At 39.9% G+C, this 26,275-nt stretch overlaps 1 protein-coding gene and 1 long non-coding RNA gene across 4 annotated transcripts in view; both read left to right on the top strand.

Annotated features, from left to right (window-relative positions):
- LOC128788704 (solute carrier organic anion transporter family member 1A2-like) overlaps positions 1–22,124 on the top strand; it is a 30,300-nt gene extending 8,176 nt beyond the window's left edge. For 2 of the 3 annotated variants that reach the window (XM_053943923.1, XM_053943922.1), the window contains exons 3-16: positions 6,995–7,093; positions 8,163–8,304; positions 9,670–9,802; positions 10,742–10,848; positions 12,610–12,756; positions 13,061–13,159; positions 13,592–13,825; positions 15,564–15,728; positions 16,589–16,784; positions 17,577–17,742; positions 18,326–18,510; positions 19,041–19,105; positions 20,192–20,309; positions 21,166–22,124. In XM_053943923.1, coding sequence (XP_053799898.1) covers positions 6,995–7,093; positions 8,163–8,304; positions 9,670–9,802; positions 10,742–10,848; positions 12,610–12,756; positions 13,061–13,159; positions 13,592–13,825; positions 15,564–15,728; positions 16,589–16,784; positions 17,577–17,742; positions 18,326–18,510; positions 19,041–19,105; positions 20,192–20,309; positions 21,166–21,325 — 2,016 coding nt within the window. In that variant the 3' untranslated portion in view covers positions 21,326–22,124. Of the gene's footprint in view, positions 1–3,612; positions 3,666–6,994; positions 7,094–8,162; positions 8,305–9,669; positions 9,803–10,741; positions 10,849–12,609; positions 12,757–13,060; positions 13,160–13,591; positions 13,826–15,563; positions 15,729–16,588; positions 16,785–17,576; positions 17,743–18,325; positions 18,511–19,040; positions 19,106–20,191; positions 20,310–21,165 lie in introns of those variants that run through there. The other variant, XM_053943924.1, reaches the window with a different exon arrangement.
- A 1,034-nt stretch (positions 22,125–23,158) lies between these two features.
- On the top strand, positions 23,159–25,068 carry LOC128787718 (uncharacterized). The gene is made up of 3 exons (XR_008430816.1): positions 23,159–23,314; positions 23,641–23,705; positions 24,982–25,068. It is a non-coding gene; the product is annotated as an uncharacterized LOC128787718 (long non-coding RNA).
- The last annotated feature ends 1,207 nt before the right edge of the window (positions 25,069–26,275 follow it).

The following is a 26,275-nucleotide window of genomic DNA, read 5'->3' as shown; positions in this document are numbered from 1 at the left end:
TCACACTCCCATATTGGAATTGTGTTCATGCTTAGTGTAAAAATGAGCAATGTTGACAAAGTCATACATAATTTCACGTCAGCAGCGCATTTCATACTTCACGTAAACGAGGGGTTAGCACATTCTTCAATTATTTTTTAGGATGTTGTCATTAGCAGGCATAATCTTCATGGTGTTGTGGATCACTACAGCCCACTGCCTTAAGTCATATATCACCCTGCTGCCTTTTATAATACCCATAACAACTTGTAGAAGTTAAAAAAGACACTCTTGAAAGAACTGTAGAAATTGCCACCGTAGAGGCGACGTGTTTTTTATCAGAAACTCTTAAAGCTACACTGTCATTTGAAGCCAGCACTTTAATTTTCGCTGCCAAAAGAGGATGTATATTTCATGCAACTTTCTGAGTAAGAGTATATTATTTCTTTCTGAGTAAGAGTATCTATTTCAGGGGATCCTGTGAAAATTTCCCGTGTTTGAAAAACGGGATGTCTGTAGAAAAGCTGTGCTCACAGGTGCATGCCTAGCTATGTCCCTGATTCCCAAAAGATCCTGGACCTTCCCCTCAGATGTTTCACACCTTTTAGGAGTGAGCTGAGTACAGTGTGCCTGGAAAGGCCAGGAATATCACCTTTAACCATCTAGCCTGATGGTGTCTCTGCACACAAAACACATTATCACACCCCGAAATCCTCGTGGATTGATGGATAGTGAAAGTGAGATGCTATCAGGTTACATAAAGCACTGATCGATGAATCATAGGTAATGTCATTTTTTCAGAGGAAAAGGCTCCAGAGAGACTTTGAAGCTTGGAGCTGCCAGTCAGCCTTGCAGTTTGTTCCTTTAGCTTTTCTCAGAGTATGTTCCTGAGACAATTTGCCTCGTTGGTGGAAAGCTGACGACCTGATCACACAACAAATCCCTGGAAGTACTGCCCGAAAGTATATAATTATACTGAAAAGATGTTTTGAGAATTGAAACATTTGTTTCCTAACATTTAAAACCAGAGGTTTGTACAACAGAATATCTTCCAGACTTGCAGCGAATTTTATGAGGAATAAAGAAATTTATGTCCTCATAAATTTTGCTGCAAGGCTAGAAGGCATCAACATGGTTTGGCAAAACAACAGCAAAGCCCCCAAATCCATACAAGTGCAAATCAATGTGCTAAACTGCTTTCTTAAGGGAGAAACTGTTATGTCAGTATCACTGGATTAAATAAATAACTAGCTGTGAAACCAGACAGGAATAATGCTTTGAACCTATGCAGTATTATCTCCAAGGAATGGGTCTGAATGTTTTTTAGAAAAGTATGTTTATTGTTTTTGTTTTATTTTTATTGCTTTTAATTTTTTTATTGTGTTACGTGGGAAAAAATGGAGTCAGTCATGAGTTGAAAGGGATGAGTAGAGTCGATGGCAGAGTTGAGGACAGATCTGAATTTTTATTTAGCCTGCAGCTGACATGAGTTCCATTGAGGTGAAAGGGAAGGAAACCTTACTGGATGGTCAAAGTAAATCTGAATTCAGGCTCAAACTGGACAGAAAGTTTTTTTACCCAGACCAATCTAAGCTCTTGGGACTTCCAAATCAAAGGGAAGAAAGAAGCACCTCCAGAGACCTTCTTCCTCCCACTTATTTTCTGTAGCTGTCTTAAAGTGGGATAAATTACTCTCTGGAAATATCTGACTCTAATGCCTGTTGTGAGACTCTGGATGAGGCTCTTCAACACAACTCCTTGCTAAGAAAAGGTTATTCCTGATTCTGGACAAACACTTGATGTTCTCGAGATACATTCCTTGCAATGAAGCATCGGAATGATTAGAGCTACCCCTCAAACAAAATCTCTCCAGGCAGGGTAAAATACTTGTGGTCTCTCAGTTTCTCCAACAGAAGGTTGATAATGCAGGAGGTAGTGAACTTAGTGAGAACATTGCCTTTAGCAGAAACCCCCTGGAGAAGAAGGGAATTCTGTATGCTAAGACATCATAGACTCTCTGTAATGCTCTATAACCCATGAATTAGTCACAATCAAGAACAATGCTGAATTCCCTGTGTCTTGAATTTTACATAAATTGCCTGAATATTAAACTGTGCATTTATGAGCATATGATAACTTCACATATCTACTCCTCTCTTCTTGGAGAGGTATTTAATACGTACCTGTTGCCAATTATAAATCACTTAAACTGCCCCTTAAAAAAAACCCTGGGTTAATTTTTCTGCCATGGAGATAAGTATTTGAAGGAAATTTTTAAGTGCCTACTACAAGGTAATGTTTATTTGACTGGAAATTTTGATTTTCATTTTTTGTAATTCCTTTGTCGGGTCTGAATCTTCAACCTTACTTGCCCTGAGCTGAAATTATTGTTGAACAAAATAATATTACAGAGACTATAGAATTACACAGGCTTGGATGTGATGTTAATATGATTTTTTTTTAATGTCAGTAAAGTTTGTTTAATGGTTATTTATGTAATAATTTATTAAATTCCAGGACAATGGCTTTTATTTCCCCATTTTGCTTATTTCAGTGGGCAGTATCCTCACAGCTTGGACCGCAGGTTTTTGTCTTATTATCTTGTCAGAGGATGTTGTAATTTCCTAAAAGTGGCAGTGGGTAAGTGAAAAAAATATAAAATGCAAGAAAATGCAAGAAAACTGTTGAAATAAAAAATTTACCTCAGGTTTTTGTTAGAGGGCCATAGGGTGAAACATACTTTCTATTTCTTGTTAAGATGTATAAGCCAAATCCCAGTACAGGCAGACATCAGGGGTGATTTGGAGACCATTAGGAAGAGAAAACAGAAAGCAGTGCTCTAGCTCTAACCAAATGTGTCTTTTCTGAGGAAGTATGAGGCTTTTCACGTATCAGAAGCAAGTAAAGAGCTTTTTGCTTGAGAGTTTTTCCCATGTGTGAGGACTGAGAAGATCCTGTATCAGAAATTGAGGCTTTCGTGAATCCCAGTCCCACCCTGGGACATGGCATTCAGGATTTTGGTGTGCATTAATAGTTCTTTCTGGGAAGGGGACGAACACAAGTTTCAACAAGAGGTTTAAGGTCACAAATGAAACCTGTCTCAGCACCAGGACTTGAAGGTGTATCTACTGGTTCTTAGATGAGATGCCTAATGGACTTAATTGAAGTCAAACGCTCTCTTCCTCTCGTGTTAACCAGAAATATTTGCTCTTGGACAAATTACTCCCTGATTTTGCAACGTCCAGTAATCAATAACCTAATCTCATTCTCCTCTTCCCTTCTGACCCTGTGTCACCCTTTCCTAAAGTCCACCCAGCCTGTAAATTTACACACTTAGGTGCACTCCTAAAGTTCCTTTCTTGCTTGTGGGTGCTCTCTGGATGTCTTCAGTGGACAGGAGTGTCAGCATCTCACACTCAGAGATCTGACACAGATCTAGCCCTTGGCCTTTTTTTTTTTTTTTTTTTTTTTTTTTTTGCAGGGAAGAGAAAAAGAGATGGGCTTAATTTTCCTTTTGAGAACTCAGTCCATATCTGTCACATCTGAGCACTCTAAAATGCACAGCTGAAACAATTTGGCAAAAACACAAGTTGCCCCACACTTGGTTAATTTTCAACAATGTAGATTTAAAGTCAAAGTTCAAGTGTCCCGTATCAGTGATTTCTAGCAGAAACCTTTTCAAAACTGTAAGTACCTAATTGTTTTGCCATGAGAATATTTTCCCTTGTCTCAGTCTAACATTAATGTAATTGCATTTGAGTAACAGTTTGAACTCTACCTAGTAAAACAAGATTTCAAAAAGCTTTTTGCAACCAGAAAAATAGTTAAAAATTCTGCCACCATAATTGCTTTCTGAATCGTTATGTTTTGTGATTTTTAACCCTGTAAACAAAATAAAGATGTGGCAGTTTAATCTGTATGACTAAGCTGAGCTAAATGGAAGATGAGTTGTACTTTGAAAGTAGCATGTCCTCTTGGGAGTTAGGCAAGGCAACTTGCAAAACATTGCATCGTCAACTTTAAATGCAGGTATTTGGGTGCTTTTTTCCTTTTTATTAGTTAGCTAGAGTGATGATGCCTTGTGAAGGCTGCCCTAGAACAGAGGCTGGACAGAGCTAAAGAATAAAGCAGGGATTTATGAAAAGGATCTCCTCATGGACCCACCTTGGGCAGCACCAGAGCCCAGCCAGGGCTGCAGCCAAGAGGAACCAAAATGGTCCCAAAATGCACGAGCGCTCCCAGGGGCTCTCACTGGGATCAGCTCTGCTCCATTTGCACCTTGCAGTTCATTGTCCCATTCCAGCTTTAGCCCAGGCACTCCCATCCTGCTTGTTTTTCTCTCTCCAGCCCACGCTGTTTGTGCTCCTGGGCCTGAGATTTGGATCATTTGTCCTTGGTGCCCAGCTGGAGCAGGAATTGTTTTGTCTCCCTGCTCTGTGCAGAGAGCTCAGCAACACTTCATGTGAAGCTCAGAACTACACACTAAAGCAGCACAGAATGTGAAACATATAAAAGCTAAACCTGAGGCATCAGTGAAATGTGATTTAATGTGATTTAATGTGATGGGTTTGTGTGGGACGCGTGGGTCCAAAGTGATGTCTCAGTGCTTGCCTGCCTGCTGTTGGCAGCTGCACCAAACAAGCCTGTTTTGGTCCAGGCAGGAAGGATGAGCTCTGGTTTTAAGCCAGCCTCATTCAGCCCAGGTTACCCCGGGTGCTGTGTGTCCTCCAGCTGCTTTGAGCTGCCCCCACTGTGAGAAATGTCTGTGCATGTGCAGAGTGGGTTCTTCTGATCTCTGGTCTGTCCTTCTGGCTGCCCCTGGAGATTTACTCAGACACTGCAGATGACTGGAAGGGGCAGTTGTGGTGCCATTGCCAACTTCCCAGCCTGCCATAAATATGCCACCAGCTCAATGCAGAAGTGGAGGGAGGAGTTTTACTGCCCTTTTCCCTGAAATTTCAGTGAACATTGCAGGCTTATGAGTGGGATTCTGGTGCAGGTGTTCACATGACAGCTGGTAGGTCAGAAAGAACCCATGCATGCCCATTTTAATAGAACTGTATTTTAATAGAGCTATACATTGGACTGTTAATGGAGCTAAAGAGGTTTGCAGATGAGTCTGAAGAGCCCAAGAGTGTAAACAAGGTACACAAGAGGAATGTACAATGGAGAGCAGGTAGATGGAAGAAGGGAGCATGAGCACACTTGGTTAATCTTGAGGCACAGAAATGGTAATTTAAATTCTAACCTGGACTTAAAGAGTGGTGTGAATGCACCTGAGCTGAGTGAGTTATGCACCTGTGTCTTTCTGATAATTTAGCCTGTTAGTCTGTCTTGGCGTCAGTAATATTTAATGAAGTGTGACCACAAAATATTATAAAACTAGGGAAAGCAATTTCAGAAACAGAGCTGGAAATAATGGTCCTGTCTACTTTGTTATTCAATTAATAATCTTAATAATCTTCCCAGTAACAAATTGATTGAAATGCTTTTTTATTTTCCTGGATCATAATTTGTGCTCTGAGGGAAGGTGTGAATAATTAAAGGCAAACAATGCTCTTTTGACTGCTGTAATTGCATGAGGAGCAGTGTGACGTGTCTGATTCCCCAAACCAAATGGTAACAGGTTGCTGTCTGGTATCTTGTAGCACCAGGAGAAAAAAACCTGCAATTAGCCAGATGATGTTCCCTGTGTGTGACAGTGAAATGCAGGGACTGGTACAGAAAGGGAAAGAATCCCTTTGCCAGCTCCTAGAAGAGGACAAATATAGGGCACTGCTGTTAAGTTTTGGTATTGCTGGTGGGCTTCAGACAAAAGCAGTATTTAGATAAGGCATAAATGATTCCCTGGGATCTAAATTTTATTTCAAATAAATAAAAAAAAGACTGTACTAGCACAGTTCAGTCCTGTGACTGAACACAGTTTGTAGAAGTATCTGTGAGCAAAGCAGAAATAAAATCTCTGTATTTATCACAGCTAATTGTCTAAGTGCTGACCACCTACAGTTAATTGTAAAGTATTTCCAGCAACGCTGGAACAATGCATTGTGCTTTTACAAACTTCAGGTGAGAAGGTAGCCACAGAAGGAGTTAATGCCTGTGGATTTGCTAGGAATCAAGTTAGTTAGGAAACGCACTTGAGAGGATTAACATTGTTGTAGAAATTAATGTTTGGAGAGATTGGCCAGGAGGGTGCTGAGGTGAAGAATTTGAAGCGCAGCTGAGTCCTGTTGGTGGGCTGGTCAAGCTGGACCCATGAAGTGGCAAGCACAGAGCAGAGCAGGTGCTGCAGGACCACTTGGAAAGTGTACCCCAGACAAAAAAAGAGGAAATTAACCTGTATCCATCCTGCCTCTCAGGTAGGGCTCTGGCTTGCCCTGGTTTTCTTCAGCTTACTCCACCGGGTCTCAGGGAACTGAATTGCAGAACTTTATTTAATGGAGTCTCTGTAGGAGCCCTTAGAATGAATAGAATAAAAAGCTGTTGGATTCCTTGTGCAAACCCTCAGATGTGTCAGGGCTTTTACAGGTCAGTATATCCAAGTCCCTGGAATACACTGCTCCCTCTTTGAACGCTTTTTTGGAATACATGTAAAATGTTAAGAAAGCAGGCAGCTTAGCACTGTGAGATGCTCTAATCATCAAGTTGAGATGGAGATAAGCAAAAGTAGGCGGACGAATAAAGAGGAATATTTTTGAAAATCTTGGGAGGGGAAGGAGAATGGAGTCTGTTTTGTGTCCATTTAGAGCTTGAGCTGGTCTGGTGGTTTTGGTTTTATTTTGTTTTCCTCTAATTTTGATGCCAAGAGATTAATGTCTCTAACCAAGTTACTTCATTTAGAATAAAATCCATCAACTTGTAGGATTTGTTGCAATCCGGTTTGCAAATATTTAAGGAAAATACTAAAATATAAAATATCTTAGAAGGAATATCTTATTTTTGCAAATATGGGACAAAAACTTTTGTTCTTTTCTCTCTTTTTTTCTTTTCAACGCTGCAATGGGATGGCTGACAGACTCAGAAACAGACACCAGTGTCAATTAAAAAAGACAACATGAGGGAGCCTGAGAAGCCACGTGCAGAGGACAAGTTCTGCTGCATTTCCAAGCTGAAGGTACAGCAATATTTTAGTGATTTTGTAGGAACACACAACTGAAATTGCTTGCATTGACAGTGTTTTGGTAGAAGTTACAGCCTAGATTAAATGAATGCATGAGCTATTCTTTTTTTTACCCTTAATGCCCTTAGAAAAGTTTGTAAATAACTGTGCTGGTTTTTGCCCTCCCTGAACTTTCCACTCTGTGATATGTTGGAGTATTGATTCATTGCTGCTTTGAAGCTCCACCACTGACTTTGTATAATCCCCCCACAGTCTAACACGTTTACCCTTCCTTCTTAAAGCTATGAAATAAGCTTTACTGACTGGGATGTGGCAGTAAAAACTGGCTGTTGATCTTGAATAGTAATTCAAGTTGTCAAGAAATGCTGGAAAATCTTGTAAAATAACTTTTTAAAAATAGTAATTAAAAACCCAAACACATTTCTTTTGCTTTTTAGCTTTTGCAGCAGATGTATTTAAAATTAATATTGTTTTCATTTCCTAGATGCTGTTTCTAAAGAAGCCTGAAGTTAAAAGGATTTGAATACTACTGCACTCATTAATTTTAACTTTTTAGCTGTCAGTTGCTACTAATTGTCTTGTAAAAAGGACATGTTATTTAATCCTTTTGGTTGAAATTACTTGTTCTGGCCTCATGACCTCTGCTGAGGTGGGACAGCAGATCCTGGATCGAGTAATTTGGCCAAAGGAAAGGATCTTAATTCTGCAAGCAATTTGTCATTTGGGTGAACAGAGGGTGGGAAGGTCCTGCAGGTGGCAACCTTGCAGCAGGCACTGCTGCCTTGGCTGGGTACATGGGACTTGGGGTTTCTCAGGACAGTCTTGGTCAATTAGAGAAGATTAAGAACAAAATTTGTTTGTTTTTGGTTTGTTGTTTTTGGTTTTTTTTATTGTTTGTTTGTTTAGAGAAGCCATAACTCTAGAAAAGAAGAGATGATGTGATTTACACGCACATCAGTGGAACAGAAGTGCTCACTTTTTTACCTGGAAGAGGAAATAACCAGGGGATATTAATAAATATGTAATTTTGACTTGTTTATGTATCCCTCTCTTCGCTTCCTAGGTATTTCTGCTGGCACTGTCACTTGCATTCCTTGGGAAAACGATGTCTGGTGCTTACATGAACAGCATGTACACACAGATAGAGAAACAATTTAATATCCCAGCTTCTTTAGTGGGCATCATTAATGGAAGCTTTGAAATTGGTAATCTTTCATTTTAATATTTCGGGTTCTTTGAAAATGTAACGTGTGGTCTGAGCGTGTATTAGTGACTCTCATCTGCTCTCAGCTACTCTGTGTGACAATAGTGGCCAGCTCTCATTCTTTTGAGCTGATATGTAACCATTTCATATCTTGGAAATTAATAGGACCACTTAAATGGGCAAATTGGGCAAATGGTTCAGCTAATTTCTGCACTATCATAAGATATGACAGAGCAACTAACAAAATAGAGCTAGTTTATGAGATGTGTATTGAATCTTTCTGAAGAAAAAAAAAAAAAACCCACAACTATGTAAACTTTGTTTGAATTTAAGGTCATATTTAGCATTTTGCAGTTCCTTTAATTAAACTTGGTTGGAGTGGATTGTGACTCCTTACCTAAACTCAATCATATTTTAAGGTTTTGCACCTGTACAACTGTCCTTGCAAAGAAAGTTTCCAGTTTTACTTTTAGTGCCCCTTACTTTACCTGTCAGTAAGTTTTATTGTCCAGTGATAAATATAAATGTACATCTTTAAGTGTCATTCAAGCCACTGATTCAACACAGCCTGTTTAGAAATTATACATAAAAAAGGCATTATTTTCTTTCAGAGTGTGACGCTCATCGCTCAGAGACATGATTTTGTTCTCCTGACAAAAAGATCATAAAATTAGAAGGTGCAAAATGATTAAATTGCTATTTTTATAGGGCCTGATTCATAACATGAAGCTTGATTCTTTTCTTAGTTGCATAGCAATAAATGGAGAAAATTAGCTGCTTCTAAGTGAAAGTGGAGGAGAGGAAAATGAAGATTTTTAGTACATTTTTGTTTTTAAATGGCACTAGGTATAAAAACCTGGGTGTTTTTTTTTTAACTTTTTTATTCTTAAACAATTACTGCAATTAATATTAAATTATCATTCCTTTTTTTTTATATGATTGTCCTCTTGTGTTTATTATTTTCACTACAAAACCACTTCTTTATTTCCCTACACATTACCAAATACAGTATCCTAGGGGAATATTCCTAATAATATTCCTATTTTATTCTGTAGTCCTTGGGCCTGATCTCTGTGCAAAGTAGTGGGAAATTTCTCCTCTATAAAGGTGCACTCAGAAATCTCTCTCACTGTGACCTCTTTTCCATCCTGCCTTTTATTCTCATGTTCCTTCATGTGATGTAACTCTTCCAAAAAAAGATCGTACATAGCAGGGAATTACTGCACCATGTAGGCAGTTCCCTGTCTCGTGGCACTTTTTACAAGACAAAGAAAGAAACAGAAGCTGAGCTCACAAGACATGCTCAGATTTGTAACGATTATGGGATGCCTTGGTTTGTGGATGCTGACCCAGGTTCTCTTTGCAGGTAACTTGCTGCTGATAGCATTTGTGAGTTACTTTGGAGCAAAGCTTCACAGACCCAGGATAATTGCTTTGGGCTGCACAGTTCTGTCTTTTGGATGTCTTTTGATATCACTTCCTCATTTTCTGTTTGGGAGGTGAGTGTTCTGCTTAACCCACAGCAGCTTCTGTGTTCTTTACTCACACATTACAACCTTCCACTGAGGGTGTTGCTTATGGGCAGAGACATTGCAGAGCATGGATTCTGCAGAATGATCACTGCAGTTTCTTTGGGTTTGCTCCTGAGACAGCTTCAAAAGTCAGTCACCACCTCCTGAGGAGAGTCACCCCTCTCCTGGGCACCTGCCTCTGCCTTCATCCTTTTGCTGCCCCTTGCACGGGCTCTCCCAAGTGACAGGGCTGTGATACTGTCACTTTTAGCTCTTCTCTGCTTGGATGGGCAATGGCAATTGTGATTTTTAAAGATCTCTTGGTCTGGAACCTGGATGACAGATCATACCTGGTCACTGTGTTGGCAAGAATGAAATTCTCCAAATTGGGTATTATCAATCATCACAAACTGGCACAACAAAATGACAATGTTATGTAAATCTTTTTTTTAACCTGAACAATGCAGAGTGAAAATTGGGATTCTGTCTTCTTCACACTTCTAGGAATTTAGTCAGAGAAAGAGACCTCCCAGAGGACAAGAAATAGATGTTTCTCAAGCTATTTTCACTGCCAAATTAATTTCTTATGTCCACAATTTCTTATGTCTACCTGTTCTGACTAAAAGAATAGCTAAAAGCAAACGTAGTGCTGACCATTTTGTACTGACCATGATGATCCTTCAAATCCTTTTAAATGATTTTTTGCTTGGCTTAAAAAAAAATAATAATGTAAGCTTGTGTAGGCTTTAATCAGCACAGTATATTTTGGTCCTTCAATCTTGTTGTGTGCAGTGTGGAATGGCTCTGACAGCTTTGGCAGCACCCTCTGGCAACTTTTGACATGGATTCCCTTCTTTCTACAGCTGCACACCCTTATAGGCAGCCCCATTAGTCCAGCACAGACAAATGTTCCTTTGTTTCCAACAGGTATCATATTGAAAGCAGCATTTCACAACGGGAAAATGATTCAGTGATGCCTCTGTGCCTTGTTAATCAAAACTTGTCCTCTTTGCCTACAGAGGAACCACCAACAGGTAAGACTTTTCCTATGCCTGTTAATATTTTTATCTGTGTCTATAGTGTCTAAATAAATAGATTTTTATTTTTATTAGCAATCACTTCAGGGTTCTGCTTTTGACCAGTACTTTGTGAAGACCTGGAAACTACAGGTGAGGAAGTTTCCTGGCCTTTGTGTTTCTTTGGTCTGTGACTCCAGAGCTAAAACATTTCTTTCATGTAGTTTTCACATTATCCAGGCAGTTCAATTAACATCCCTGGCAGTCCACTTTGGGACAGTATAACACCAAGTTGTTCTCACAATTATTCCTCTTTTTAACTTGAAATTCTATAACATGAGGAGATGGAAAGCATATTTCAGCAATGGGTAAGAGGCATAAGGATATTTTTTCATTGTACCATGTGGGAAATAAAAGAATGAGAAATAGAGCTAGAACTAAAATATAGATCTCACTTCCCTTTAGAGAAAATAGTTTGAACTAAGCTAAAACTTATCTGTGAGACTGAAACATGTATGTGCACTGGCAATGTGCATGTAAAGGAACGACTGGGAAGTGAAAGGGCTCAGAGGAAAACCATTTAATGAACACACACAAAATTCTCCTGCTGAGGCTGGGATTAATCTCCTGGGCCTTTAGCTACCTCAAAGGGAAGCATTCAGTCTGAACCATCCCTTTAGACTCCCTTGATAGCTGGGCAGAGGAGACCACAGAGCTCCTGCAGAGCTTGCTGTAAGGGGCAAGAGAACTGACAAAGGGGGACAGCATCATGAAGTCACCCCAGGACAGACATTCATGCTCTGTACCCTAGGGTGGATCAGATTACCTCGTGGGTGGGCCTCTGACTGCTGGAAACTTTGCTGGATGGTAAAAGTGAGGTGACCTGAACCCCATAGCTCATTGCTAAAGGTGGGGATGGAGTTCCATCAGGGTGTGCTGAAGCTGAATCCCACTGCTGTAATTAATACTGAGTGTGGTAGCATCAAACCACAGCCTTGTGCCGGGTTTTTCTGGGTCTCCATTTAGTGATGGATGCAGCTTCCAAGCTTTCCAAGGCTACACGTCAGTTAAGATAATAATTTTTTTATCTTTGCAAAAAGAAGTGAAATCTGCACACCTAACAGCGCTCGGCATTAACCTTCCACTCGAAGGCTTCAGATACTTTCTGCAATTTTTCCCATTTTATAAATGCAAAAATAAAGGTGTAGAAAGGTAAATAATTTTCATCTAAATGATGTACAACCACTCAATATGCACATAGATCCTTATGCCTATGAATATATTTGGGTAAGGTGATTGTTTCTTTATTGGTTTATGGACAAGCAAGACTGTGATATTCATAGATATGAATCCATTTCCTGTGTGAAAACTGGACTGAATGTCACCACATCTGCATATGGACGGCTTCACCTGTATTTGCTGACAGCAACCTGACACTGAAACAGGAGATCTGGGTTTCATCTGTGGCCAGTCACCTGGAAAGGCAGCAGCTGCTGCTAACAAAGCTGGTTTTTATTGGTTAATGAATTTGCACTGAGAAATTTCAGCATGACAAAGTGGGAGAGAGTAGTGGAATCTGAAGCAGACTGTGGGATGAAGAAATCCCAGTTCAAGGAGAGAAAGGAAGTAAAACTGTATTGTGACCAGTTATTAATATTTTTTTTTTGGTAGGACAGGCCTACCCACCAAAGCTTAAGCTATTGGTCAGTTCTTTTTCTCTAGATTTTCATTAGCAGTTGGGACTAAAACATCCATTCTGACTTTTTGTTTTATCCACAGAGTGTGAAAAAGAGCCTGGGTCCCTGCTGTGGATTTTTGTGATGGTTGGAAACATAGTGCGAGGAATGGGTGAGACTCCCATCATGCCTTTAGGCATTTCCTATTTGGAGGATTTTGCCAAAGCAGAGAATTCACCTTTCTACCTGGGTAAATCCACCCTGTTGTGATAATTCCCCTTCTCCAAACACACACACACACACATACACACACACACAAACAAAAACAAAAGAAAGGATTAATGTGATGCCCTTCAGTCCAATAAAGGAAGGCAGCAAATTGCTGCCTTATCAAAATAATAGTATTGTAGAACTTGTAATTTAACCAGAGAGAAACTTGTTGTAATGAAGCAATGCTTTTCCAGTAGAGCTGTCCTAACCATATGTAACAATTCTAAGAAGGTAATTGTGACTGGGTTCTAATTGAGAAATGTTTTCTCTTTTTCCTACTCTAGCATGTCTACATACAGCAACTGTGATCGGCCCCTTCCTTGGTTTATTGTTGGCTTCATTCTGTGCAGAGCTGTTTGTTGACATTGGATCAGTTGGTGCAGGTAATGGGTGAACATATAAAACCTTATTTTTAAGTCTGTAGATGGTGTAGGTTTCAGGGCTAAAAGATGTTTCCTTGCTAATATGAGTTAATCCCACTAGAGTTTGTTGGTGTTTCCTTTAGAATGGAAGATTTGTGTATAATATTCAATTCATATATACAGAAATCAATCTGCTTACAAATTATTTGATGAAAAATTGTGCCATCTGGCTTAACAGAGGAAAGGACTAGAATTAATTTAATACAAGCTGCTGAAATTTGCCAGAAAATTAGTGACATTAGAAAAGAAGGTTGGAGAATATTCTCCTTCATGAGCCTCGTTTTAAGAATCATTAAAAAGCTTTTATGTCAGAGATGACTGGGAAAGCACAAAATGACAGCAAAGAATGTTTCTGAAGTGATCCAAGAGGTCTGGTTTTGTGTTTTATTCTAGATGAGATAACTATAACAGCTACTGATGCCCGCTGGGTTGGAGCATGGTGGCTGGGCATTTTGATTTGTGCACTGCTCAATCTCCTCGTGGCAATACCATTTTGGTTTTTGCCCAAGTCACTTGTGAAGGAAGGTGAAACCAATGAACCTGAAGAGACAAGTGAAAAAAGTGCAACACCATTGCAAGAAAATGATAAAAATGAAACCAAACAGACCATGTATGAAATTGCTAAAGGTAAGTTACATTGCATTTTATTTCTTTCTAACTTTAGTCCTAAGGTGTGAATTCTGTGTGTTGTGTAATTAAAGATGGGTCCAAGATATGCAGTGCCTGCTGTGTTTTGATGTCTTTGTAGTTCAAGGGATTTGTGCAGGAATTTAGAATGGTTCCTTGCAGAGGAAGAAAGCTGATTTCATAGATCTAGGGTCTGGATCCTTCCTTTTCCCCTCCTGCAATTCAGGTGAATGTAGATATTTTCTTCCCATGAGAGGGTTGAGGCTCTGAAATCTGGTTAGGAATATTACAACTCAGCCAGCTGTGGGTGAGGTGCAGATATTGGTTGCTTGTACTCCACATTCCCTGTGCAGAAAAGCAGAAACCCAGCATAAATCTTGTGCATTTCTTGAGTCCAACTGTAAGCCCTAAAAGGGAATGGACAGGTGCTTAAGTGTCTCATAAACATTAGATTATGCTCAACAAAGATGTATTTGATTCACATTTATTCATGTTACCACTGGCAGCTTTCATATCCGCTGTCTTTCAAATCTATGCATTTGTAGAAGGGTATTTTTTTTTCCTTCCTTTTTTTATTAAGGAAAAATCCTTCTTACATTTCCTGGTTGGAAATGTAAGTGAATAAACTACATCAAAGGCTATGATCTTCAGAGTAGCCTGTCCTGCTCGGGGCCTCTGACAGGACCTTCATTTTCAGCAAGCAAGTGCCAAGTGGCAGCTCCCTCTCTGTGCTGTTTCCAGCTGGGTCCTTAGGTCTTGGCTGATATTGCAGCTTCATTTTGATAAACAGAGTGTCTCTTTTGCTGTCACCTAGCCTTAAATGAATCCATGAATAAAACACCGTTCTCCCAGCTCAGATGTGGGTCCTTAGTGCTCCAGGGTCCCTTCAGAGCTTGTGTTTTCATGGCCTTTCCCTCCCTGTGCTGGTGGGGATGTTCACTGTCCCTGAATATCCTGAATGCAGAAAGTTTTCATTCCACAGGATGGTCGTGGTTGCAAGGGACTTCTGGAGGACACCTGGTCCAACCCCTGTTCAACCACTTGCAGCCTATTGACCAGGACTTATTCACACAACTTTTTAACCACCAGGGATTTCAAGTTGAAACTTGATGTTTTTATAGTTAAAAATAACCTAAAATAAAATTAATTTAATAACATTTCCTTAAGAAGCTCTGATCAAAAATGTCACTGCTTCTGTAAATAATGCAGCCTATTTACAGTGTTTCTTATACTTGACCAATTTTTGACAGATTTTCATACAGATCTTCTTCTAATAATGTACTTGCTTAGCTCTGGAAGATATACACCCATCCTAAGTGGTGCCCACTTTCATTGTTTTGTAGATGCTTATATTTATCTGCAGGGTTTCTTGACAATAGCTCAGCACATTGATTAACAGAGAACCTTAGGCAAAGGGGAACTGTGGGGCTTTTCTTATGGTTCAAACCCTGCCTTAATGGGCATTACTCAGAGAAAAGACCTGTGTAAATCAGTTTCTCAGATGCTTACTTGGCTGAAAACTGGCTGATACAGATTTTGAGAGGATGGTGGGAGTAACTGTGCTCACAGCTCTCTTCAGGCCTCCTCTGCTCCAGCAGCAAACCCCAAAATCAGTGCTCAGGTCTCAGATTTAGCCTGATCCAGTTCAGGACCATTTCTTTCCTCCACAGACATGCTGAACAATGGGTCATTCTTTTCATAAAGCATCACACTAACTGATGGCATTATTTCATTGCAGATTTCATCCCCTTCCTCAAGGCTCTGCTCCACAACCCTGTGTATATGTTATTTATATGCATAACTGTGTTGCAGTTCAGTGCCTTCGATGGCATGATATCCTTCATGCCCAAATATCTGGAACAGCAGTTTGGAAAATCTGCAGCAGATGCCATCTTTTTAATTGGTATGTTTGCATTTTGCTTTGTTCTATCAATTAGTGGTGTCTCTATTCAAATTACTTGTTTTTTTACATATATACATATGTTCATGTGTATTTACACATGCATACTAAAGTTAAAAGCTTCTACAGGTGAGGGATATCACATTAAATAGCATTTCTAAATGTCAATGCATTTTCTGCTAAACATCTAATTTTTTTGTGCACAATTTTATAATCTAATTTCCATCTTTTGAATTGGCTCAGAAAATTCAGCTGATATGAAACTAAGCCATTTGATGTTTGTGTAGAACCACTTACAACGTGTCTTTCAGTCAGAATTTACTTCTTTTAAGCATCAATCATCAAAGAAGTGTGAGAGCACATTCAGTAATCTCATCTCAAAACTGAAAGCCTGTTCCTCCTTTCTGTCATGCTTAGAGTGCATTAAGATGTGCACTTAATTAGAATGTGCACAGATGTTTCTGTTGAGTTTCTCAGTCAGCTGGAGAGGCTGGATTGAAATAATTTCTTTTTTTTTCTTTCTCTTTTTTTTGTCTTTTTTTTTTTTTTTTTGAGTTGGACCTACAGTGCAACTCTAGATTGCCATTTTCCAATTAATAATTTTAGCCCTACCCTGTAGCTCACTCCCCAAGCAGTTCTCACCTGCTGTTGACTTTGGCAGAGGTTTTGGGTGTGAAAGGAAATTAGCAGAGACCCATTTCTGATTGGAGTTAAATTATTCAGTCCCAGGCCCTCTTTGAGTCTTTGCCAAACACAACCTTCCCTTACAGCAGCTATAGTGGCTACTTCTCTAGCTGCCCTGTAGTAGAGTAGCTTTGATGGTCTCCTTTGTTTTAACATGGAAGTTTCACTTGTTTAAATAGGTGTTTACAACTTGCCAGTTCTATGCGTTGGGTATTTTTCTGGCGGCTTATTCATGAAGAAATTCAAGATAAATCTCTATCAGGCTGCGAACATAGCATTTTGGGTATCTTTACTGGAATACCTTCTCTACTTTGCTGCCTATTGGACTGTCTGTGATACCTCACCAGTTGCTGGTCTAACAGTTTCCTATCAAGGGTATGTTCTTTGGGACTCAGCAGGACTTCAGTCTTAAGACACCAGGATGATTTTTCAGTTCCCTATTCTAAATTCTCAAGGCTTTTTGCCTGCATTAGACAGTAGGTCTGTTATGCCTGTTTCAAACAACAAAAGTGTATTAAAAAAAGATATCCATGTCAAGACTCATGCCCATATTAATTCTTTTATTAATACAATTAGTGAAGCAATGTAACTGCAGGTGAAAATAAAAATTGTTGGTCAAATCAGGCATACGTGAGTGCAATTTCAGAATAAGTGAGGAAAAAATCCCCTTCTTGATCTTACACTGGTTTACTTGAATTTGATTACTATCAAGTTATCAGAGCATATTTTATCTGCAGTTTCTTGATTTGAAGCCTGCCATTGGTCACTGGGAATCACAGAATGGTTTGGGTTGGAAGGGATCTTAAAGAGCCTCTATTTCCAACCTCCCTCCCTGTCCCATGGGCAGGGACACCTTCCACTAGAGCAGGTTGTGTCTGTAAAATGGACATGGAGGTGTAGATGCAACTCTTATGGACAATCAAGAGCATACATGCCATAGATGAGGAAAAAAGCTGTGGGGTATGAATACCTAATTTATAGTATTAATGTAATATAATACAGTTTAGTGTCCTATAGAAAGACAGAAAGGCATGACTTCAGGGTAGGAGCATGTAGGATTGGCTCCTGATTCAACACTTGAGCCAGAATAGAATCTTAAGCATTGCAGAGGGTTACTGTGGGTATCTCATTACTGAAATATTTATTCATCTTCTAAATGTGTTTCAGAATAGAGCAAGTTTCATATGCAGAAAATACTCTACTGGCTGGCTGCAACATGGATTGTGATTGCCCACTTAAAATATGGGACCCTGTTTGTGGGAACAATGGAATCACTTACGTGTCACCATGTCTTGCTGGGTGTAAATCCTCAAGAGGAGCTGGAAGAAGTGTGGTAAAGCATACATTTTATTGTACTGTAACTATGAAACATAGTAGGTGGCAAATTTTTATACCAATATATGGTGGGGAATATCCATGCATGTACATTTAATTGAATATATAAGGTGAAAGATTTGAACAAATTCATTGAGTAGCACCAGAAATTTCAAACTGCATATGAAAATCAGTTTAAGTTTAAATTAAAAAATATAATAAAGAAGAGCTATTCTGTACTAAGAACTAAGGAATCTTAAATGCTTAATGTGGAGTGAGAAATTATTCTGAAGGTGTTGCCAATTGGAAACCTGAGTGCCCAAGAACATTTCAGACAAAATGAAAGTCTATAGCATGGACTTAATAATCTCTTTTACCCTGTAGATTTAAACAAGTGACCAGGTATTATAGAACTTTTATCCCCAAATACAGGGGATGGCTGGACCTGTGCCTGGCAGACTGGGAGAGAGGCCACAGTGCAGTGCTGCTCGTGAGTAACAGGCTCAAGGGCAGGAGACAGCCAGATGGGTGCCAACAGTGTGGGTTTGCCACTCAGAGTTTGACTTTGGACAATCTGTGTGATTAAAATACTCTTTTGATAGGTATTTGAGAACTGTACCTGTGTTGCAGCCTCAGGGTTTTCTTCTCCAAACATCTCTGCAACTCTGGGCCAGTGTGATGGACATGAAAGCTGTGACAAGATGCTCCATTATTTTTTAATATTGACTTTAGTCTGCAGCTTCATTTTTTCCTTAGCAGCCATGCCTGGATACATGGTCTTAATAAGGTACAGTAAAATTTCCTTGTCTTACGAAATCTACTGGACTTCTTATTCTGAGGTTTTAATTCTCCAGGGAATTAAAAGGTGTTTAGTTTGCATATGGAAGGAGGAAGAGCAGAAAAATCCGATGTCATTTCTGTGCTGTTAAGGTTTAGTCACCTTTGTAATCTGATGCTGCTTCTGGCTGTCAGCTTTATCCTGAATGAATGCAGGACCCCTGAGTCAGGCATTGGGATATTGAGTGGTGTGTGATACTCGTGTGTTTATCAATCACAGGAACTTGATATTGATTAAGGCACAACTTCCCTGCACTTTGTGTTGGCGTCAGCACCAAACCTTGACAGTAGCTTTTCATTTTTTGATTTGGCAGTCCTAGATAAGGAACTTTTCAGCAAACATCACCTAATGAGCATAATGAGCTCATTATTAGAATGGTTTGGGCCTAATGTGATGAAGAACTTGATTTAAAAAAAGGGTAAAACACCTCTTCCTAATGTCAGCTCTACGAATAAGTGTACAATGCAATTATCATGCAGGTCTCTGAAGCCTGAAGAGAAGTCATTTGGAGTGGGTATCCATGGGCTGGCTTCAAGAGTATTTGGTAAGAAAATATCTTACACACTTCAGAAGAAGAGTTAGGGCTGACCTAGAGCTAGAGAAGGATCACATCAGGGCTATGGGCATGGCACAGGAGTCATTGCTTCTATGGAATGCCTTTGATCAGGAAGCATGTAGGATTTTTTTTTTACAGCTCTCAGAGCATGGCAAAGTAGAACTGCTTGCAGTTTACATTTTTTTTATATACTGGGTAAGAGGATGGTATCTTGGTTTAACCCCAGTCAGTATCTAAGTACTATGCATCCACTTGTTCTCTTCCCACATGGAATAGGGGGGAGAGTTAGGTAGAACACACAGGTTAAGAAAAGAATAGTTTAGTAATGAAATAAAGTAAAATATAATAATAGTAGGAAAGATAGAGAGAGGAATAAAACAAAAGAAAGAAAAGTGATGCAGAATAAAATTGTCTGTGGGCTGTTGACCAATACCCATCCCACTCCCAAGCAGCAGTCGGTCCCTCCCTGCCACTTCTCTCCACTCTGTGTGCTAAGCATGCCACTGCAGGCTGTGGAATTTCCCTTTGGCCAGTTTGGGTCAGCTGTCCTGGTTTCCTGTGCAGCTCCTCACAAACACAGAAAACTCCTTGATGTCAGCACTCCTCAGCAGCAATTAAAACATTGGTGTGTTATGGATATTATTCTGATATTAAATCCAAGCCACAGCACTGTACCAGCTGCTAGGAAGAAAATTAACTGCATTCCAGCAGAAACCAGGACACAGGACTGCATCTGCTGCTCACTGGAAAGCCATTTGGCATTCCTTCACTCCTGCTTGTTGTTTATGTTTATTGGAGGCAGCATTGCCTCTCATTGATGAGAGAACCTTGAGTTCTGAATAGGAAACACAGTCCATGCTGCTGCATGTGGCTATTCTTTAACAGGCAGCAGGGAAGAAAATCTTTGGCTGAGGGTGAGGAAGGAGAGGGAGCACAAGATATGCAGAGAATGAGGCTCGTGCTGCAAGAGGACAGTACAGATGGAGTAGGTGACAAGCAGCACAGGCTCTGTGGTGTATCTGATAACCAGAAGAAAATTGCTGTTCACAGAAATGTTGCTAATGTTCTTTTTAGCTGGAATTCCATCTCCCATTTATTTTGGAGCTTTGATAGATACCACCTGCTTGAAGTGGGGTTCTATGACTTGTGGTGGAGAAGGAGCATGTAGGATGTATGATATTGTCACATACAGGTATGTTTTGTGCCTTATTTTAATTTCTCCTTCTTACTCTATTATTGCATGCACAGAGACGTAATTTTATGCACTTCATGTCTCCCTAGCACACAAACTGCTCCTGTGATAGAGATATGACAATTTTATTTGGCTTTATTTGCAAAGTGCAACCTTTGACACAGACATTGGAAAAACTTTTGAACAGAAATGTTCTGGTGCCATAATATTCACTAATAACATGAGAACAGGCTCTGAAAGCACTGAATTATGATAAAAATACTGAAAAGCAGTTAGCTTATATGGGAAAAAGGTTCAATGGGCAATATCTTTGAACAGGAAATGGTTGAAACAGTACTTGACTTTAAAAAAGAAGACTTTTATGGAGAAGATACAGTTACTCAAGTTGGAAATTGGCCCAGAATACTGCACATCATGTTTTTGTACTCCTTCAAGGATCAATGTGCGATTTAAAAAGAAAGATCTTCTTGAACTTTGGCCTCATACCAATTCCTTGTAACACTGTGTTGAGGTTGCTTTGGAAGGATGTTCTTAGGAATACTTAGAAATTTTAATCAGGTAGTCTGAGCCCTTTCAGGACGCTCTCTTTTCCCTGTGGAAAGAGCCATAAGAGTACCAGGTGCCTGACCTGGCTGGCCAAATCATTTGCCTGAAATTGGGAGATGTAAAAGGCCATTTTGCTGACTGACATATCCTCTGATCTCACATTCTCATCTTCTGTGAGACCCAAAAGCATCAGGGCACACGCTTTGGAGTGGCTGTGTAACCTTCACAAAACAATGTTTGCTGAATAGTTTTGCCCTTTTTTTTTTTTTTACAAATGCATGTATTTAATGGAACTCGTTATTTATTTCAGGTGGCTCTATCTTGGCCTGCCAGCAGTGTTACGTGGAGTGTCCTACATCCCAAGCACACTAGTTCTCCTCATTTTAAAGAAGAAACTGAAATCTGAAAAGCCAGTCTTATTAAATGAACCAATAGAAATGCAGGATAAAGGACAAGAAGCAGTGAAATAGCATTTCACAGAAGGACATGTTGGGGAAAAAAAACACTGCAGTGTAAATATTGGATATATCCTTGTGAAAAATTTTTTACTTTAAGTAAGGAACACTTGGACAGAGATGAATAGAATTACACATAGTTGTGTCCTACTTACATTATAAAAGTATCAGTCTATAAACACAAGGCATGGGAAAAATATGTTTGGTGCAAAAGAACAAGGACTAGAAGTAAGAAAACTTATGAAATGCCAGGTTTGAGTTGTCTGAGCAAAGGGCTATAAGCAGGAACATATGTGTTCAGTCCTGTTTCACTGAAAATAGAGAGAATTTTGCATTTGACTCTGAGTGATGCCAGATTTCATCTAGGAATTCTCACATGGTTTCTGTCAGGGTGTCATTGACTGTAGACAGCATTTGTGGCTTCTTTGGGCCCCAGTTTTCCATAAATTTATTTAATGATATTATTAGTCCTTTCAGGCAGGGATTATTTGTTATTCTGCATAGTATAGATGGTCAATATATTGGAAACCTGGTTTATGACATGGTCTGGGTGTTGTGGTAATAACAATAAATTTTAAAAATTACATTTTTAAAAAGTGCTGTGTTATGGTGATGTTTTAAGATTTGCATAGAGCATTGACAAGGAAAGGTCATCAGGAATCGTTACTTCAGTTGCCTGCTGCCCTGGGATGTCTTAAATATCTAGGGAAATAAAACCCTAAATGTCTTAAGTAAAAAAAAATTAAAGAAAACCCTGCTGATATAAGTTTTACAAGCTGTCTCTCTGGTTTAATGCATCCATGTTTGGCATCTAATTTGGCACTGCCTCATGCTGGGCCCCAGTGCAGAGGAGCCTTAGGTCTGTCTGCCAGTGTCCACACAATAACTTCTTGAGGCTTTTTATTACAGGTCCTGGTTATTTTATTTAATTTAATACAGGCCCTGGTTATCCCATTTAATTTATTACAGGTCCTGGTTATCCTATTTAATTTATTACAGGTCCTGGTTATCCTACTGCATAAGGCATGCAGGGAGTTTGTGGAACTACCACAGACCAATGCTCCAGGGCCTGCAAATATTTCCTACTAATTTATTCTATATGGCACAGACCTGCTCCCATTTGAACCACCTGGGACCTTCTGCAGCCACCAAAAAGTGGGAGGGATATTCTGCCACAGTAGTTCATTAGTTCAGTTACAATCTTTTTTTTCAGTTTACAATCTGATTGCTTCCAGGTGTCTTTTGGACATCAGATGTGTGTGTGTGCTTGGAATTGCTTCCTGTCCTTGTGGAGTCAGTGAGAAAAGATCCATTTCCTTCCACAGAGCAGGAAATCAGCTCTGAAATGTAAAAGTTTCTTCAAATACAAGTGATCCTTAAAACTGATTCTTTTGAAAAGGTCTGTTCTGGCCCCTGTGTCCCTCTGTATTGGATGATAGAGCTGAGCATGAGGAAGGGGAATGGCAGAAATACAAACATGATGCAGGCAGGAGCAGAGCAGAGAATGCAGCTCCCTGTTCAACCACAGATATCCCAGAACCTTTGTGGACATTTGAAGCTGATTTTGAGCATTGCTCTTGCTAGCATGGGGCACTCACTGGAAGCCATCATTCTTCCTTGTGGTCACATTCCTCCAAAGCTGGAGTTAAAAACCCTTTGCAGGCATTTAATCACAGCTTGGTGCCAAGGTAACCTGGGAAACACGAAGAGTTACAGAGCAGCAGAATTTCACAGCTGTGGGAAACAAAAGGGCTTTGTTAGGTAGGCAAATCTGTGCCACTTACATGGAGCACTGCCAAAGGGTCAGACCTAGTGAAATCCCTGCGTTTTGAAGTGGAAGGAAGCAGATAGGAGTGTTTCCAAGTTTTAAAATTAGCATTCCTGCAGGAATGTCTCCAAGTCTTAAATTTAGCATTTCAGTGGATATATTAACGTTGTGTTTAATTGTTCTACTTCACCTGCCTGAGACTGTAGCAGTGAAAAAGACCCAGGCTGTGTGTCCAGGTAGGCAGTGCTGGGTGGGTGATGCCTCCTTAGAGAAACTTCTGGGTATAAACCTGTGGTGGGAATTGCTTCTCCAGAGCAGAGCCAGGAAACAGGGAGTGCTGGGTTGTGCCAAGGTGATCCTCAGAAATCCTGGTACCACAGGCATTCCTTCCTAGGACTGGGTTTGGAGGTTAGAAAATGACGCTTAAAGCTAGTCCTTTAAATGTAAAGCCAAGTTTTGGACTGGATTCCTTCAAGTTTTAGCATGCTGACCTCGATTCAGCAAACCATTTAAACACAGGCTGAAAAATGAGTGGCCTTATTGATGTTTTTTGTTTAAATAGGTGACACTGGACATTGCAAGAGCGAACCCCAAACTGACACTGTTGTGACCCCCATTTGAACAGAGGTATGGGGTACTGAAGGTACTCAGAGGGCTTTCATTGTGCTTGAATGTTCTGCTCTGGTCCTGGTCTGATGTTTCAAGCACCAAGAGCTGTGTCAGCACTGGGGTAGCACAAGCCACAAGTGGGAGTAATGGCAGTAGAAGTAACAGTGGTGTAAAGTTTATAAAGCAGCAACAGATGAGTGTCTGAGCTGATAAAGCCCAATATTAAATTATAAAAATGGGTGGTAGGTTTATTTTCTGAGTGCCTGGGAGCCCAGCACATGGCTTTCACTACCAACCACTCTGGCACTGAAGTTTCAACCCAGTAAAGAGTGCCCAGGAGCTGAATTTTGATCCTTGAGCCTACCAAGTGGAAGGCTGGGTGTTGGTGCCTGGATATGGATGCTATCAAACACCAGGAAACAAACACTTGAAGCTTTTCAGGTAATGTGGCAATCTTGGAGGTATTTTAAAGGCAATGATACACGAACTGTACACACAAGTGTTTATCTAGCATTTTTGATATGTATTTATCTATCATTTTGTACTCAAGGTTTTTGTAATGATCTTTGATGTTCCATTGGGGTTTTTTTTTTGACTGTGACCAGCTGTTGAGCCATCATTTTCAAAGAAATAACAAATCTTCAGTCTCACTGAAAAATGTCAATGCGTTGTAAAATGCACATCTCTGAGCAGGCTATGTGGTTTTTTGTTTTCATTATTTTCTCTGTATTTTAATTTCATCAGCTACTTAATTGCCAAGCCTCTCATTATTTTACAGTCTTATCTGTATCCTAAAAAGTCCTGTGTCTGGTATAAACTTCATTGTTGCCCTGCTGCTTCCAACTTTTAAGAATTGAAACCTATTCTTGATGCACGTGATAAACACTTCTGATTATGCATGTTGCCCATGCTATGATCATGGGTTTTTTTTTTTCTTTTTCTTTTTCTCTTTTTTTTTTTTTTTTATTGAGAGAAAATGACTCATTTGGGAGGCTAATATGTTACCTGACAAGCTGGTTTTAATAAGTGGACAGAAGGGAGGTGTGATGACCAAAGCTGCATCCTTACACTGTAATTTGGTTGAGGTCATGTCTGATTGTGATATGATGCTGGCTTTGTTGGTGATACAAACATGTGTAGCCTCTGAACACATGAGCATCAAAATTTTGGGTAAGTTTTACTGACAGCTGAAGTTTACTTCCTTTTTCTGTAATTCCATCTGTGGTGGACGGCGGGCTGTTTTTGTGACCTTTCTGTCTCAAGTGGAGTTTCAGCAGCTAACTCTTCCCTACAGGCTTTTCTCATCCAAGCAAACCATGGTACCAGAAGCTAATTCAGCCTGTGGCTGTGGAGAGGAACACCCTGAGAATACCTGGGATGGGATTTGGCATGCAAAGAAGCCAAATCACTTTTTAGTTTATGTAAGTCTGCTCGTGTGACACAAACTGGATATGTCCAGCAACAACTTCTTGGCTACTGCTGCTTTTTTTTTTTCTTCCACACAGAATTGTTGTTAGTCTTTTCCTTTCTTAACAAGGCATGAAGTGTTCCCAGTTATGATGCTTGGGATTTTGAACTTTCTTTGTTTAGGACTTTCTCTGAGAATGTAGAAAATTACCTGGTAATTGCCCCTCTCTTGCTTTGTCCAGGGAATCAAGGGCATACATTTCCTAAATCACAGCAGGCTGAAATCACAGGATAAAACACACAGGATCCCTTTGGAAGGTGCAATCTTAGTTATTGCAATGCCTGACTTCCCTTCTAGAAGAGACCATTCTGTAGCACCAGGCCAGAAGTGTGACTATTCTAAAAGTAGTAAACTAACTAAAATTTTAAGTTTTGCTCCTTTACATTATTATTAAGAAAGAAAAATTTGTTAAAAAAAAAAAAAGAGAAGTATCCTAAAAGTTTTATTCTAATTCTCATTGCTCTCTCTTTTATTTACTGTTAATAAATTTTTCTTTATACCCTTTTAAAGTTTTAAACCTTTCCCCTAACCCTATATCACAACAAAAAATAAGTAAATACATTCCAATAAGTGCACTAGTAATTAGCCAACACTAAACCCACCACACTCATTAGTACATTAACCTAAAGAATCTCAAATTAGCAAACCAAAACCACTACACATGTGCCTATTAATTTCCAGGGGAGGTGGGATTTTGCTCAGGTGGTGCGACCTTGGGTTCCAGCTTGCTGGATCCTTGCAGCCTGGGCAGAGCCAGAGGAAAGTCCTTACCTGGAGGGCAGAAAGCCCCATTACAGGTGGGAAATGGTGGTTTCAAAGAAGGAGGTTTGGCTTTTTAAAAGGCCTTGCCCCCCTGTGTTGGTGGAAAGGCTGCCTGCCTTTGTGAGGCTATCACTTAAATGGCTCCAAAACCAGCTTTGAAAAAAACAAACTTCTCATTTGAGGTTAATGAGACACAGAGTGGGCCAGTTCATGCTGTACCTTGGCTGCTCCCATTGTTCCAAGGCAGCTCTCTGGATGGCAGAGTGCAGGCAGCTGCCTGCTGCCTGGTGCCCCATGGCTTTTCCTTCTTCCCAAGGAAACTTTCTGGTATAAAGACACAATCACATGGAAAACAAGC

The sequence above is a fragment of the Vidua chalybeata genome, chromosome 5 (genome assembly GCF_026979565.1).
Source record: "Vidua chalybeata isolate OUT-0048 chromosome 5, bVidCha1 merged haplotype, whole genome shotgun sequence".
Lineage (NCBI taxonomy): Eukaryota > Metazoa > Chordata > Aves > Passeriformes > Viduidae > Vidua > Vidua chalybeata.
This window is presented reverse-complemented; position numbering and strand designations above follow the sequence as displayed.